Source organism: Podarcis liolepis (genome assembly GCF_965112155.1).
Source record: "Podarcis liolepis genome assembly, chromosome: 7".
Lineage (NCBI taxonomy): Eukaryota > Metazoa > Chordata > Lepidosauria > Squamata > Lacertidae > Podarcis > Podarcis liolepis.
This window is the reverse complement of record NC_139561.1, coordinates 65670682-65688249: the sequence shown is the minus strand read 5'-3', so window position 1 is coordinate 65688249 and position 17568 is coordinate 65670682. Positions and strand designations below refer to the sequence as shown.

General features: G+C 40.1%; 1 protein-coding gene across 1 annotated transcript in view; it reads right to left on the bottom strand.

The window, feature by feature from the left end:
• MACO1 (macoilin 1) overlaps positions 1–17568 on the bottom strand; it is a 64090-nt gene that overhangs the window by 20084 nt on the left and 26438 nt on the right. The window contains exons 4-6 of the mRNA XM_083511955.1: positions 15347–15470; positions 12512–12690; positions 10507–11005 (exon numbers count right to left, since the gene is read on the bottom strand). Of these exons, the coding sequence (XP_083368081.1) occupies positions 10507–11005; positions 12512–12690; positions 15347–15470 (802 nt within the window). The remainder of the gene's footprint in view (positions 1–10506; positions 11006–12511; positions 12691–15346; positions 15471–17568) is intronic.

The following is a 17568-nucleotide window of genomic DNA, read 5'->3' as shown; positions in this document are numbered from 1 at the left end:
AGAATTACAATATTGCAGATTGTAATGAAAATAGGAAACTGCAAAAGAGAACATTAAGTGTTTTTCAGAGCCTTTCAAGTTCCTATAGAGCCACAAATTTTATTGTAGACACAAGAACCTGGGTATTAAAAGGATACAACTGCATATAAGAAACATGACAAATCAGATTAACAACAGAGAAATCTGACATAAAAGCAATCAACTAGAGAAGTAAACTTGTAAGCCAATAAACTACCATACAACTCTAAGGAACAACTTCCTTATTAAATTATTTTGATAAAAGGATATTGTAAATCTTACCTTCAATTGTACATTATTACATAACTGAAATACCCTATATTTTAAGCTAATAGCAGATATTACTTGCTTCATTAGTTGTAACAATAAAAGTCCACTGTGGGAGCCATTACAAAACACAACCGATTTCAACGTTTTAGCTGATTACTCAAGAGATAAGTAACCTGGGCTGCACAGTTCCTGAGATGTGCATCTCTTATAAATATAACATGAAAACATCCAGCAAAGTTTGGCTTGAAAACAACCAGCAGTATAAGAATTATATACCAGAAAAAGAACATTTCTTCCTTTGAAACCAATATTGGCCTACAGAGCACAAAATGCTTGTAAATAAACTTTATTTCATAATACGGATATTGAAGAAAATAGGAAGAACAAATCCATTTTCAATGCAATTTTAAAGTATGGATATTGCTAGCATTCTCTATTCTAAAGATACCTTATGAAGAGGTATATGATGTGTACAGCACCACTAGTGCATTCTGGCCTTTAAAAAATAAATGAAAAGGTGATAGTTCTTTGACCCAAAAAGCTTGCAGCTCAAAAGTGGGAGAGATGAAAGTGTTATGGAATGGTGTTCCAAGAAGAGGAGAATGGACAGAATTATTTAAGACATGGATGAGGAACTTCAGGCCCAAAGGCCAAATAAGGCCCTCTGGACTCTCCCTAGGCCCTGCTTTGACCCACTACTGTTTTTGCCTGGCTGGAATGTGTCATTCAGCTTTGATAATGCCTTTCTCCTCCTTGGAACAGAGAGGAGTGTGAGAGTCTCAGTACAGAAACTAGCCTACTATAGAAAGGTAATTTGTTGCTCTAGCCACTTTTGCCTCTGGTCCTCCCACAAGGGACATGTAGTACAAAGAAAGCTGCACAGAAGGGCATGTGGCCTTTGGATGAAAAAACTTCCTTACTCCTCATTTAAGAGATCTAGAGACCCTTAGGTGGTTGTGGGTGGAATAGTCAACAAAAGAGGGTAAAGGGCAAGAATATATTGGCTTATACACATACGTACCACTATCTGAACACAGTGAGTTCCTAAGAAATCATTCGTTAGCTGAGCATTTGTATAACGAGCTGATGATTTCCATTATTTCCTATGGGGACATTTCTAACCCATGAATTGTCCAAACTCCCTCCCTCCCTGGTTTCTGCCCTAAACTGCTGCAGGCAGCCAGCAAAAGACAAACAAGTAAGGAAGTGGGCAAACTCTGGCTGTTAAGATATCTGAATCAGCATTTATGCAGTGAGGTTTGGGTATAATTATTTTACTTTCAGATAACTAAAATTTCGAATGACAAACATTACCATAGTGTGATCTGCGACTTTCTTTAAAGAGAGAGATTATTTATTGCTGAAATAGTAACTAATTTAGGGGAAATTGCTGGAGGTAGCTACATCTGTTTCCTACTCTGCAACCAAGGACTTCAGAAAGGCATCTTGGGGTCAATTTATACAGGACATGGCCCATGAATAAAGCCATTTTTCCTATAAGTATTACACACGCACGCTACAAGCACATGGGCCAATGCCTGCGGCAAGTACAATTAAATGTGTCTGGGGTGTGTGACTCTACCCACTGGCCACCAAACAGATGGTACCCCTGTCAGATACAAGTCTTACCCCTGTCAGATACAAGTCAGATACAATACTTTTAAATGAGTTAGGCCAAAAGGGAGCAAATTGTCCACAGCCATTCATCAAGTATTACAATGGGAATTTGAACTTTCATTTTCCATGTCCAAAGCCAATTCTGAGTTACAGTGCATTAAGCAAGCAACCAACTAACCAACTAACCAACCAACCAACAGCAACTTTCCTCTTTCTGCTTTCCTAATCTACATTTGAGTGTCTCATCAAATTGAGGGGGATTTTAGGATTGCATATTTGGTTGTGATTAATGCCACTGAAATAAATGGTTGTATATTACCGTAACTCTTTTCCCTGTCTGCTAATTCTCATTGCAAATGGGTAATAATTTCCCCTCCCTTAGTCTATGAAACCAGGATCAAGCCTGACTGAGGGAAAGATTGCCAGAGAAGGATATCTGCCAGGAAGAACTGATGGGTGTTGAAGGGAATTTAGCACTACCCTTCTGTCAATTCTCCCCTAAAATTCCCCACCACGACCTCCCCAATCACATGGACTCCATGAATGTGGTTTTGAGAATGTGAATGTGTCTGGTATTTTGTACCTGAAGTACAAGGTTATACTGTAAGCAAAAAAATTGTGCTTATGATTGAAGGGGATAATATATCCTTGAAACTACCTTTACCTATAGCCGAAAGACGGAAAGAGAGGGATGGGACAGAGAACAGGACCTCAAAGGACATTCTCAAAAGATATTCTGCTGGTAATTGACTGTAAAAAAAGGTAAAGGGACCCCTGACCATTAGGTCCAGTCGCGGACTCTGGGGTTGCGCCGCTCATCTCGCTTTATTGGCCGAGGGAGCCGGCATGCAGCTTCCGGGTCATGTGGCCAGCATGTCTAAGCCGCTTCTGGCAAACCAGAGCAATGCACGGAAATGCCATTTACCTTCCCGCTGGAGCGGTACCTATTTATCTACTTGCACTTTGACGTGCTTTCGAACGGCTAGGTTGGCAGGAGCAGGGACCGAGCAACGGGTGTGAACTGGTTTGAGAGCCCGGTATGTGCTATTAAGGGAGATACAAATAAAGAAAAACAGTAACATATGCACAACCAATTACCAGCATAGGCAATTGACTTTATTCATCAAGGCACTATCAATCATTAAAATAAAATGCAGCACTTATAAAAAATGTTTTCTTGCCATTTTGAGATAAAAAGCTACTTAAACCCATCAAAATGTATGTTGCTTGCCAAGGGTGCTTGATTTAATATATTTTTTGGAACACAGTTCATCTTCAATGGCTCTTTATTAATTTACTGAAAACTCTATAAATTGGCTGTCAGAACTGCTTGTATATAGAACTGGATTCTAGCCTTGCAAGTAAGTCCATAAAAGCTACTAGTTGCCTGCCCACACATGCTTACTTTAGTAATTTCTGGCACACAGGTAGCCTGCAGCAGTTTAAGTCCAAATGTCTTTTCTAAAAAACACGCAGAGGTGGAAAATTGCTGGTTTGGAATTACCCCATTTTATTAAAGGGCAGGTTTCCATGTAGCCCTTTACACATATGCAAGATTCTTAAAAATATATGTATGAATGAAAGGTCAGCATTTTGTATCTTTTTCTCAGATACAGTTACAAAGGTGAAATTCCCTGAGACCAGACGGTGACTTTGAGCAGATAGAAGAAGGCCTGTCTCTCATCAAAGAGGAATAAACCACTTGCTCTATATTTTCAAGGCCAAATTAGACATGATGGGAACAGTCCAGTCTGTTTATTCATGTGTTGTTTCTGCTCATGTACAGTGGTGCCCCGCAAGACGAATGACTCGCAAGATGAAAAACCCGCTAGACGAAAGGGTTTTCCGTTTTCCGATGTGCTTCGCAAGACGAATTTCCCCATGGGCTTGCTTCGCAAGACGAAAACGTCTTGCGATTTTTTTCGCTTCCCTCCCTTTTTCTAAGCCGCTAAGCCGCTAATAGCCTTTTAGCCACTAAGCCGCTAAGCCTTTAATAGCCGCTAAACCGCTAATAGCGCTAATCCGCTAATAGGGTTGCTTCGCAAGACGAAAAAACCGCTAGACGAAGAGACTCGCGGAATGGATTATTTTCGTCTTGCGAGGCACCACTGTATAGTAGGAGGAGAACCAAAGTATTACACCAAAAAGGACAAGCAAGAGAACATAGCTGGATGTTGCCCCATCATGAATCTAACCTCAACATGGGCAGTCGTTGCAGGCACTTTCCTCCCAGCCTTGTGGCTTATCTGGCACTGGAATCAGACTGCAAGAGAAGTGACTGGTGTGATCAAAAGCAGGCAGGCAGGCAGGAAGGCAGGAAAGCAAAGTACCGTCATTACACTGCACTAAGAGCCCAGGTAGGTCTCTCAAATGATGCCTAGGAGCCACTGTTTTAATTTTCTACAATGTTCCTGATGTACCATCACTCTGGAGCATTGCAGAAAATTAAAGTGGCAGCGTTCATAACCAGCTGCCTATCAGAATGCTGCCAACCTCCCCTACCAGGTAAACCTGCCAGGGCTCATCAACATAGGAGGGGGTGCACCAAAGGATACTTTGGTGACAGCCCCCTCAGTCCTGGAGCTGGCCCCAAATGTAAAGATGAGGGGCAGGATTCAGCACCCTTCACTTGTCATGCTCCCTTTGGTATAAAAATTACATGCTCCTCTTTGCTTTATACATAAAGGGGGGCAGGTAAGCCCCACCCTGCATAATCGTTCACAAGGCATGGTGTGCACACACCCTTTGAATGGCAGTGCCTATCAACCGAGGGGGGGGCTGGCCCCCTCAACTATTTTATTGGGGAGGCCAAAGGGACCTTGGCCTCTAGGAGTTGGCTCCTATGAAAGGGGCAGACATATAAACAAGTGCAGCTGCCACCATTAGATCTAGTTTGGTGCGTGCAAACACACACAGAGAGCCATTATTCAGGGCCGAAACTTCACAGCCAGAGAATTAGATTTCTAAGCAATTAAACTTTGGCACCTTTCCTTTTAGAAGTCAAGCACTGGAAGGAACAAAAAACTTGCAAGTGAATTGCACATGAAAATGGTTTTCAGTCCTGGCTGCCTGCCCCTCCTCCCCGCTTCAAAGCACAAATGGCTCCAGTTTCCTTCAGAGTTCAATTCACACCCAATGGTGCAACTCAAGTTGAAGGTGAAAGGGTGAAACACAGTTGCAGCCTGACTCTGGCAACACAACAGTCATGTTTAGGTGTGAAAAAAGAGAATATGAGCCTATACTGAGCAAGCATGATTTGTTTTTTGTGTTTAAAACAAATGCAAAACAGAAAAAAAAATCCTAGGCCTAAAATTCTGGCTGTGGTTATCAGGTAGGTCCAGATTTATTTATTTTTCTAAAGTGACCAGTCTCAAACTGCAAGATTGCTGTAAACTGGAAAATCAGTTAGTGCTGGGGTTTTTTGGCATGATTCCCAACAAAACAGGAGACCATGCAAGTCTGTCGTATTGTGTTATCACAAGCTACTCAAAAGTTTATGAAAGGGAAAGTGAGGAATCAAGCCAGGCCCAGCCCCCATATCATTACGCCTTTCATTCACACACTGCTATCAGGGAATGCTTGAGGAATTCAGTCTTCATGAATGCCCTTGGACTGGTGTGCACACTGGAACTTAGCTACCCAACAGATGTCACACTTCTTTGAAAGTCACAATGTGGTCCTCAGCAGCAGCGATAACCAGGAAAATATGCATTTAAACAAACAAGTATTTTGAGACAATTTTTTTTAAAAAAAGTGCAGATTACCACAGAAGTAAAGAAGGGGGTGGCACGGCACACATATTGACATAGCTGTCCGTCCCTAATTGCTACACCCTCAATTCCTTTTCAGGCATTCAAAAGTGAAAATGTGACGAGTGCAGTGGCCATGTATGCAAGTTTTTTTCACAACATTTCAGTCCCTGTGAGAGAGCTATGCATCTGAAGGGGGGTTCTAACTCCATTCAGCTGAATGATCATGCAGAAGCTACAGTGGTACCTCGGGTTACATACACTTCAGGTTACATATGCTTCAGGTTACACACTCCACTAACCAAGAAATAGTGCTTCAGTAATTGGGCTCCGGCGGCGTGGCGGCAGCAGGAGGCCCCATTAGCTAAAGTGGTGCTTCAGGTTAAGAACAGTTTCAGGTTAAGAACGGACCTCCGGAACGAATTAAGTACTTAACCCGAGGTACCACTGTACTAACACACTTTGCAGCCCCGTTTCCCACTCAATACAGGAAATTCTGTGCAGGGATGGGGCAGGGCACATGGGATGGGGGTGCTGGGGCAGGACTGGGGCATGGGCTCCCCTTAAACACCCCCTCAGTGTGTTGCTTAAACACTCCAACAGGGATTGGGTTGCTTGTTTTGTTGGCATGTGTCCATCTGCTTCACCTAGACCCTTTGTAGAGTCCCAGTTTAACATTCCACACCTTCATGAGTTCAATTCTGCAGATGCTCAGAAGTAGGATATTCTCAGTGGTAGAACTCAAATTACTGAATCCATTCCCAGGAAAGGTCCAAAGCTCTGACTTTATATAGATTTCAGATGGATAAATGTTTCACTTTCCCACAGTTTTCTGGAAGGTAGCTCCCTAATTCTATCCCATATAGCTGGCAAGTGTGGACATAGTACATAAACCTAAAACTTGAGATTTTCAGGGCTGGTTGAACTTTTTGGGGGGGATTGAGGATCTTCAGGATTGCCCATTACATCCCTTCCGGCAGTGTCCTCTGTATCACATGCATACCTAGGCTTGTCATTGCCATTGAGCAATATTATTTCTAGAAATTTGGGGCTCTCCAAAATTAGTGTTTAGAAGACAGGGTTGAACTAAGGTAAAAGAAACTGGGGGGGGGGGTGTGCAAGTGAGGGGAGGGCATGTCATTCTATTCCCTGAACCCTAGCCTCCTAACCCTGGTTAATGGTTAGCTAATATTACACCTGTACACCAGCCCTCAGTAATCAAGTTATCCGATCAGCATTTCATCCCAGCTGGAGGCTCAAAATTTCCTATTGTTCTTACATCTAGCAGGGTATCACACACCAGCCAGAATATAAGTTCTATTACCCTTCTCTGTAGAAGCCCTTTCTTTATCTGTATTACAAGGTTTTCGCTTTCATTCTAATCTTACAAAGACTCTCTAGATTAAAGTTTTGCTACATCCTTAAACGCTTTGTTTGCCAGAAATGGTTTATAGTACGGCATATAATTTAAAGTAGCCTTTTTGAGCACATTAATTGGTATAGATCAGGCATAGGCAAACTCAGCCCTCTGGATGTTTTGGGACTACAACTCCCATCATCCCTAGCTAACAAGACCAGAGGTCAGGGATGATGGGAGTTGTAGTCTCAAAAAACATCTGGAGGGCTGAGTTTGCCTATGCCTGGTATAGATAATTTCTAAGTTAGTAAATACACATTGCCAGCAACTTACATTATCCACATGTTGAGCTTGCAATGCCCTAGGAAATCAGCTCTTTTATGAAATGTGTTAATAGTTGGTCTTAAAGTGTCACAGGCAGCTGGAGGAGGCCAGCAGTCCTAAACTCCCAGCAAAGATTCTACATACAAGGCATATTGGAATCTATTGCTTCTACTTCTATTAAAGTGATTGTGATGCTGTAATGATTACAGAACTGAATCCAGAACCTGCCGGACTTTCGAGGGCAGCTTTTGACAGGTGGGCAGAAGTGCCTAACTGTCAATCACCTGAACTTAAAAATGAAATTAGGTAATTCAACTTAAAAGGAAGAATTGGAAGTGTTTTGAATTCAAGAGGGGGCTGGAAAGACCCATGCCAAAAGGGGGCTCAGGGATTATCTCTGTTGGGAACTCCTCGGTGGGTATGATCCTAGAGGGACTTTCAGCTAATTTCTGCTCATAGCTACATTGTTCCTGGTGAATTACAAATAAAATACAATAAAAATATAACTTATTGAAATATATACATATATATATATGTGTGTGTGTGTGTGTCATTTGTGCTACAGTGTGTGTTGTAAAGCACCAGGATGCAACTGTGCCTTGTACAATTGTTCTTTTTTTATAACAGTTCTACAAGGCCCAGTTGCGTCCTGGTGCTTTACAACACACACTGTATCACAAATGACAAAAAATAATAATTTCTTTTTCAATAAGTTACTGCAAACTGACAAATAATAGACTCTTTTCACTGCTTCCCATATTCAGAAACATTGTTTTTACGGTGCCACAGGTGAATGAAAACAGCTACAAATGCAGAAAAAGGATGCTGCTGCGATACATGCTCTCTGCACCAAAGCAACACAAACAGCAGTAATAATCAGAACAATGATGGTACACTGAACACTGGCTGATAATTGTTCTGCAAATGTTTTGCTTTTAGCTGCTAAATCTCAGTTACAGAGGCAAACTAATACTGTACAGTGTTTCACATTTCAGTGCTTTTCTTCCATGTTAATTGTCAAAGGATGCTAGGTCATTTAAGATCCTCAAAGCCTTCCTCTTGGTGCCCCAGTTTTGAAAGTTAGTATAGGGTGACTGGAAGGAGGGGCATTTCTGAGGCAGCATCCCAATGGTGCAGCACCCTCACCTGACATGTTCACCTTGTGCTGGCTCTGTAGTTTTAGGGCACAGGTTAAAACTGTTTTGAATAATAATAATAATAATAATAATAATAATAATAATAATAATAATAATTGCACTTTTAACAAACCACAAAGTCTGATGTCAGTACTGCTATTCAGATTTTGTTATGCTACTTATCATTTAATGCTTTGCTCTTTTCTACTGGTTTTATTGAGTTTGTCTTTAGTAATTTTATGGTATTTTAAATTATGTTTTTGTTTTTTGGAAGCTGTTTTGAATTTTATTTTTTAATGTTATTTACTTAAAGTACATTTCTATCCCACTTTTCTTCTATCATAGAAACCCCACGCTTGCTGCCCTGAGTTCCAAGCGGCCTCCCACCCAGTCACTGAACAGACCCAAACCTGCTTAAGTTCAGCATGGAGTCGTTTATCATATATACCACAGGTAAAATAATCTGGAAATGCCTATACTTCTGCTTTAATAATAAAGCAGAGTTGGGGACTGGTGTCTCTGAAAATATGTTGTGAACCTTTGTTCTACTTTTCAATTCACTTGTCTTCGTTCTTGCATGGCACCACTTTAAGCCCAGCTCCTGGGGAAGCTGGCTTGACTTCAACCCCCACATTTCAGAAATTATGGGGAGAACCTGGCACCCAGGAATATCCGGGGATCCTGGCTCCCTGCAAACCCATAACAGTATGCTCTTTGACGCTATTATTCTATATCCTTAGAAGCAAGTCCCACTGCCAAATATGTATGTACAAGGTGAGGGGGAAGCCCCTACCGCCATCCCCAGCTCTGAGTTAGGAGCTAAAGATAGAAGAGTATTGCCCTCACAGTTGTGTCAGTCTACTCCTGCAACCACGGGGATGATCTTTGTCCGCCTCTTCAGTTCTAAACTTGGACTCAGGCAGGGGATTGTTTTTGTGCTGGGCTGCCAAGGCACTCCAAGCTCCTACGCAGCCCAGCACCCAAAACAACAAGCCTCAGCCTTTTATTCCAGTTTGAATGTGGAGAGTGTGAGAATCTATGTAGTTGCATGGTGCTTCTGAGAGCAGAGCAATGCAGTTACTGGAACAATCCCAGCTCAAAGCTGGAGAAAGGCTTAGACTCTGCTTGCCATACTCACCAGAAAGTGACAGAACTGTCAACATGTTGAGTGGTCTAGTCAACTATGGTTTTGGGGTTCTAGCGTTTTTATTTTAGGTTTTGCATGAATGTTGTTTTAGCAACAGTCACAATTGCCCCCAGACCAAGCCTTTAATCTCAAATTAATCTTAGGAAACCAAGATGTAACTTCTGGTTTAAATATTCTATATAAATTCCAGTACATATTTTATGGCTAATAAAGTTTACTCTCCATCACTCTTCCCACCCACGGGATGAATTTACTAGCAAGCATTTCTATAAAGTGCACTGTATATGCATCACTTGCAATTCTACTCCAGGAAGAAACATTTACACACACAAAACCAATAAATTCTTTCATCTTGAAGACTATAGCATGTCAAAATCCTGTTGTATTAGGAAGCAGGGTCTTTAATCTGGTTTTGAAAATGTGATGGTATCCTTTAATCCAGAATTATTCAGCTCTCGCATGTGAGGAATATTCAAGAAATAACATTAATTTTTGTATACCTCAAGAAAGACACTACTAGAAAAAGTAAGAAGTATTTCCAGATACAAATGCATGCAAAGCACAGGCAAATATAAGAAACTGTGCTCATTAGCCCAATCCCCAAAATTAATTATTCCTTCCTATGCAGACCACAGGAAAAAAATAGTTGTGTAATTCTGCACCAAGTAAGCTTACTGTAGTTAACGCCATAACTAGGAACAGAACTCAGAGACTCCTAGTTCATTTCTTTAGATATTGATCGCACAACAATACTGCAGGAATAGATTGAACCCAATCCGAACCATGCACAAGCCCAAATCCTTTAAAGACATTTTAACTTACTGGGAAAAGAAACAGCGAGAAAGTAAGAGTCGAGAGGAAACTAGGTCACTAACATATCAACCTTACCTTACCAGTGCATCTGGTTTGCTTAGCTGGTTATTGGGAATACAATTTTCCATTAAGTCTTTATGCGCACTGGGGCTTTTGCTAGTGCATTTCTGTTTTTTATCATTCTTAGCTGATGCAGAAGGGATGCTCCCGTTAGTTGCACTGTGGCTGCGAGGTGAGGAGTTCACAACTCCACTAGCATTTTTGTAATTTTTGGATGATGCAGTGCATGAGTCCTCTTTTAAGAGGTTTTCTGTACTTCCCACAAGATCATTATTCAATCTTTTACTGTTGATATGGTTCTCCATGTATTCAATTTCTTGTATTTTAGAGTCTACAGGTTGCAAAATATTGTTATTTATTCCAAGGTTATGTTTTTTGGCATCCTTATCTTTTTCTTTTCCTTTTTCTCTATATTCAAGTTCCGGTAATGTTGAAGATAACTTTTTATTGGCTGGAATGCCTCCATTGTGTTGCAAAAGTATAGAGGAATCCATATCAGACAATCCTTTGGCTGCTGAAGTACCAAAATAGAAAGAAAAGAGGCAATATTTAAAACTTAAATAAGAAGTATCACATATTCTCAACCTCATGTCCTCCTCGCCATTTATATTAAGGATATGAAAACAAATAAACAAGCAGTTTCTTTCAACACACAGAAAACTCATACAGGACATATAGGAAATATTGTATCACTAGTCTCACAATTTCCTATGTTTAGACTGTGAGTGCTGTGAGTAGTAAAAACAACACTTTCTTCACACAAGGGTGGTGGGGTTCAGCCAAGAAGTCCAAAATTATTTGGAAAAAAACATATAATTGTTTTTTGGGGTTTGGTGTGGTGGAGAGAACCTAGACACACCCCAGTGAAGTCTGAGTGTGCTCAGCAGTCACAGAATACTAATTGACTATTAAGAGGAAAATACAGAAAACTGAGTTGGGGGACAGAATGAAATGGATTGGCTGCAATCCTAAACAACAGCACTACACACTACAACATTTTGTTGCACATCCCTAGTCTAGTACATTTCTCCAGTGAAGCACCCTGAAGAGTTGTCTGCAATATGACTGTTCTCATGATGCATAAACCCAGGAATCAATACAGCAACTACTTTCATAAACTTTAAATATTCAGCAAGATTTAAAATACTAAGGAAAGCTCATTTAACCTGCTTCCCCAAAAGGAAAAAGTAGGGTGCCTAGCTAAATAAATATTATTCATTGCATGATTTATGGTTAATTAAATTTTCATATGTTAAAAATGATTGTTTGGAATCAAAAGGCACCTTCCCATTATTTAATGTCCAACCTGTGTGTCATAGCAGAGGAGTCCCTCCTGCCTGACGGAGGAGAGCTAAGGAGGTTAAGGTCGTGCTTTTCACATGCAGTTTTTATAAATACTTGTATTTTTAAAATACTTTATAAATTCCACTGCCTGATTAATTAGGTAATCCTTTTAAAAAATCAAAAAAGTTTTTTAATTTGCTTAATTGAATTGACTGAGAAAATTCTAGAGTCCCAAACACACACACAAATATTCACCCTGCCCTAGGAAAAGTAATTCACTGATCTTATTGAAATCAAGAATATAAAACAGCTAACAGCTTCAGAATCTCTTCTTAACATACAGAAAGTGGAGTATTAATAAGCCAAATGAATAAATAAGAAAAGAGTTCCAAGGAAAGTCTCCAGCTATGCTGCTATTGTGGTGGTCAGATGAGAACTGAATGGGAAAGCCCTCATCTCTCTTGGGGATGCTTAAAGTGGTCAATGGTTGCCTCCAAAGGAGAGGAGACGAGTAGGGAGGTTTCCAAAGACATCCTGCATAGGTGCAGAACCCAATAACATGATTGCACAGAGACAATACCAATTGTTTATGTTAAGAGTGGATTGTGTTGGTGCATCTGGATTGAGAACCCGTGGTTAAGAGCAGGAAGAGTGGGGAAAAGGCAGAGTAACAAGGCTGGTTCTAAATTTGCAAACCATTATGCCTGCCCCAGGTCTGTGCTAAGCAAAAACTTACCTTCCTCTGCTTCTCGCTCTTGCCTTTGTAGCATCTGTTGTTCCGGGGGCAAAGCTTGCTGAAGAAGCTGCATGTAAAATTCGTTCTCTTTCTGCACTTCCTTCTGTTTTCTTAATCGCATTTTATAGCTGACATAACTTTTGAAGCCGAAGCCCAAAGTCACAACAGGATAGCCAATACTAGAGAGAGAAAGAGAAGAGGGGACTTTGTTAACATAGACAATACAAGCAAACTAATAAAATGCCCAGCATGCCACAAAACATAATCAGGATTACATTCTTTATCAGAAACAGTTGTCTACAGAAAACAGCATGGCCCTGCTATTCACTTATAAATAATCACACTTCAAATTGTATGAAGAGAAATGTACTTCTGGATTAGGACCATGAATAACTCCACTGCAGGCTATCAAGAGAAATGACAGAGCAAAATCTTATATGTATCATTTATTGATGGTGTTGGCAGCATTACTGGGTGATGAGATCAGAGCTAAACAAGATAGTTACATTAAACAGGTGAACACACATGGCAGCACAGCCTAGAAAATGTGAAATAAGGAACCGGGGTGGGGTGGGGGAAGAGATGTCCCTTGCTCAAGTCATCTGGCTTAAGTGTTTAGCTTCATCAGTTCCATAGTTTTCAGATCACAAGAGCACCATGGCAGCCTTTGCACAGTCAGTCTATCACCACATTTAACACTTAGCAGGGACAGTGCCGGCAATGCTTGTGGGGTAGCTGTTTTGCTCCAAGGATGGCAGAGCATTGTGCTACCCTTATGAAAAAAATTGATCCATGTATTGAAGTTATGACCCAGGTGGCCAAAACCTCATGGGGAAACTGTGAGCCAGCACTCTCCCTCAGTCTAACATACATCACAGAGTTATTGTGAGGACAAAATGGCGTTGGTGGGGGGAGAAATGTATGCTCCTTGGATGAATGTTGGGGTTAAAGATGAAAAGGCAACAATAAACTTCACTCTGATGAACCAGCTAACAGAAAGTAGGAATCCAGAGCAGTCAGAAAAAGTTACATTTTCAGCTAGGAGGTGTCTGAAGGAATTTAAGTAAGCTTTTTTAAAAATTGCACTTGGCATTCACCATGTTGGACCTCATACATTATATTAAAACAGTAAAGTGGTACCTCGGGTTAAGAATTTAATTAGTTCTGGAGGTCCGTTCTTAACCTGAAACTGTTCTTAACCTGAAGCACCACTTTAGCTAATGGGGCCTCCTGCTGCCACCGGGCCGCCAGAGCACGCTTTCTGTTTTAATCCTGAAGCAAAGTTCTTAATCCAAGGTACTATTTCTGGGTTAGTGGAGTCTGTAACCTGAAGCGTCTGTAACCTGAAGCGTATGTAACCCGAGGTACCACTGTACATTAATTTTCTACATTTAATTACATTAATTAACCAAATTAATTATAGTTTTACAACCCACTAATTTAAATAAAAGGTGTGGTCCATGGCTTCATTCCACCAACTGAACCATGTTGACTTCAGAAGAACTTCCCTAACAATTAATGCAATTGTAACCTCTATGAAAGTGACAAATAAATTCAGTAACCAAGTTTTTAAAATTGTAACTGTAAAGAAGGCAAGCTGTTGGGTAATGGGCAGCAATTTTAAAAGGAAATTATATATTGGGTAAAAAAGCCAAATTAAATATGTAAAAGTCCCCCAATACACAGCACACACTGGCCATGTAAAATTGCAAGGAGAAATCACAAGCAGCACTAGTACAGTGGCCTGGTTATCATGCTAAGAATTGGTGTTTTTTAAACTAATTCTCTTATTCCCAATTTATTAAAGAAAGAACAAACAAAAAAGGGGGAGAAAAAAATAAACAAAGAAACACAACACAACAAAAACATCAAACTTAATTTGCACACACAGATCAATATATGTCATCCAAATATCTGAACAGGTATCCAAACAAAGTTGATAACATAATTATAGAAAGTACATTCAACTGTTGTAAAGGAACTAAGGTCTTCAGACCATTATATAATAGATGGTGATTATTTATCCTTCCACACTAAGTCAGGGTTAAAGTTAACCATAATTAATAGGTGTCTGGAGGATGGATCACTTCATAGAAGGGATCCCGAGGATCATCTAGTCTAACCCCCTGCAATGCAGGGGGATCAAACCTGCAACCGTGCCATTACCACGCTCTAACTGACTGAGCTATCCAGGGGATAGGGTTAGGGCTTAAACCAAGGGTAGGGAACCTCCAGCCTATGTGTCAATCTTGGCTTGCTAGGGGACAAATTTGGCTCATGAGGCCCACTCACTAATCAGCTGATGTCATTCTGATGAGAAGATTGTACCAGCTGTTGCATAGGGCTTCATTCTACATTGGCTGTGTGCCCCAGCTGCCCTGCTGGTGCAGGCAGCCAAAGCAGCAGGATTTAACCTCCACTTAGCAGGATTTTATCCCTGATCATCGACTGGTAAGTTTTACTCTGTGTGTCTGCTCTGTTATTGGGAACAGGCATTGCTGTTTAAAAGTCCTTTTGCAAATAGCCCATGAATAAACCACAAGTTTAAAAAGCAGCACATTGCTATATCTATAGAAAGTGCTTATGAGGGTTCAGCATGAATGTCTGGGAAGCTCCCCCACCTGGCCATTCTGACAGAGAGAAATCTACCTCTGTTATGACATACTATTCAGTTCAAAGAACACTGAAGAATTAAGTTTTCACAAATGCAATTGTAACATGCTTGACACCTTTGATGGTTAAAGTACAGTCTGTTTAGGAATAACAGATGAGATCATAAATCTGAGAGAATACTACAAAGAAAAAGAAAAACAGTGACAGCGAAGGAACACTTACCAGTGTGCAGCGAAAGGTCGACAAAGGTCTACATGAAAGTTTTTGAGATCCTTAAATCTAATTGCTGCTTCAATATAAACAAATAGTATCCACAGCGATACTGTTGGTAAGCACACGCCCCTCTCTGTTGGAGACAGAAAGGCAGAAATCAAGCATCATAAACATCCAAAAGGAAGTCTTAAGACATGGCTTTTATAAACTAAGAAAAATAAAATAAAAAGCTTTGTTATGATAGAGCTAGAACTAAAATGCATTTCCCTTTTGAAACCAGCTGGCTATGGAGATGTGTTCTGTAAGCAGTTTGAAGGTGGTTAGAAATTAAATGAAGACAATAGATTGAAAGAAAAGGTGAAGTCCTAGGAAAATAAGGAAATTAGTACTCCCTTAACAAATATGTATATGACTTTAAGGTCTGAATCTTTCATTTAGTGCTTGGGGGAAGTTAGCTTCCATAAATTAGAGAACAGCACTTTGTCTATTTTATTCTGATTATCTAATTGACTGAGTAAACTTGTTATTGCTGTTTAGAAGGACAATTAAATATATTGTTGATTATCCATTGTAGTTGGACAAAGTCAATTCCCACCTTGTTTATCTCAAGTTTTTCATAGCAAGAACTAGATTACATTTGTGAATGTGAGAATACAGAGTCGCAGAATGAAATTCCTCAGGTGATGGTTGCTGACTGGTAATACCGGCAGTAGACCTCTCACAGGTTGAGGTGTCATTGTATGTATGTATGTATGTATGTATGTATTTATTTATTTATTTATTTATTTATTTATTTAAATCTATACATTGCTTGATTGTAAAATTCTTCAAAGTAGTTTATATAAAGAAAAAAGCAATAATATTATTAGTAAAAAAATTAAAACAACTACTTAAAACATTCAAAAAATTTAAACCATCAATCAACTAAAAACACATCAGCATTCTAGACATCTGGGTAGCCTTGTCTAAGCAAAAATGTTTTCAGCAGTCACTGAAGAGAGTTCACTGAAGGCTCTGTCTGATACAAATAGTATGTTTAAGAGAAAGTACGTGCTCTCTCTCTCCATCTTTCACACCCGCAAGAAGGAGACTGAAAGCTGTTGCTTTCTGTTTTAAACTAAGCTACGGCTCCTGTGACATCAGGGAACTGTGGTTTGCTGAAACTAGGGCTGGTGAGAACAAACCACCTTCAAACCATGGTTCTGTTCCAGCACACCATGGTTTAAAGAAATGAGAGTTCCATAACAAATGTGACAGGGAATGATGGTTCATTTAAAATCGAAAGTGTCTCCTCCTTGCAGGTATGAAAGAAGAGACAGCATCACTATTCATTCTTGTAGTGGAAAGCAATGGTTTCTCACTGCATATAAGACAAGCCTGAAAGACTTTTTCAGACCATATTAAATAAAAATATGTGAAGTTATTTGTGGCACATCAACAGCTTTTAAGAACCAACACACTTCCAGTTGTCCAAAGCTGCTCTCTATGGTTGCCTGGAGACAATTCTCATTGACCACAGGCAGCCAAACAAGTGGCTATTTAAAAAGCCACCTACATGGTTTCTGCACCCAATTGTTATCAACACGGTGCTGGAAGAAGTTATGGGGAAAGGGTACCTGTGCTGCTAGTAGAATATGAATCATCACCATAAGTATGTGTATGAAACAATTTTGTATCTTCCTCGAGGAGATCTCCTTATGTTTGCAAACTATCTATCAGAAATCTAAGATTCTTAAGTAAGAAAAAAAGCAGTCATAGTAGGCAAACGTCCCTGAAAGACAACTTGCCAATTAGTAGAAGTTTCCCCTGGAATGTGTTCTAAGACACAGTTCAGATTTTGCAGATTGCCAGGAGATTCAACAGGCAGAGCAGTGTCCTGCATGATCTGAGCATGTAACTTAGAATACGCACTAGAATCCTATGCAATGCATAAGTTCTACAGCATGCAAGTAAATGTGGAAAGTATGCCCTGAAAGAAAGAAGAAAATGCATACCCTGAAAGGCCAAGATCCCTAATGCTAAAAATGCTGTAGTGCAGTTCACAATACACTGAGTACCAGGCCTCAGACTCCTGAGTTCATTCTCATATAAGCAAGCTTGTTTATTTTATTATATTATTATATCTATATCCCATCCTACCTCTCAAAAGAGCCCATGGCAGCAAAAATATAAAACATATCCAGTATTGTTGAGGACTGGGAAATGTTAAACCTGAAGGCTACATTGTATAT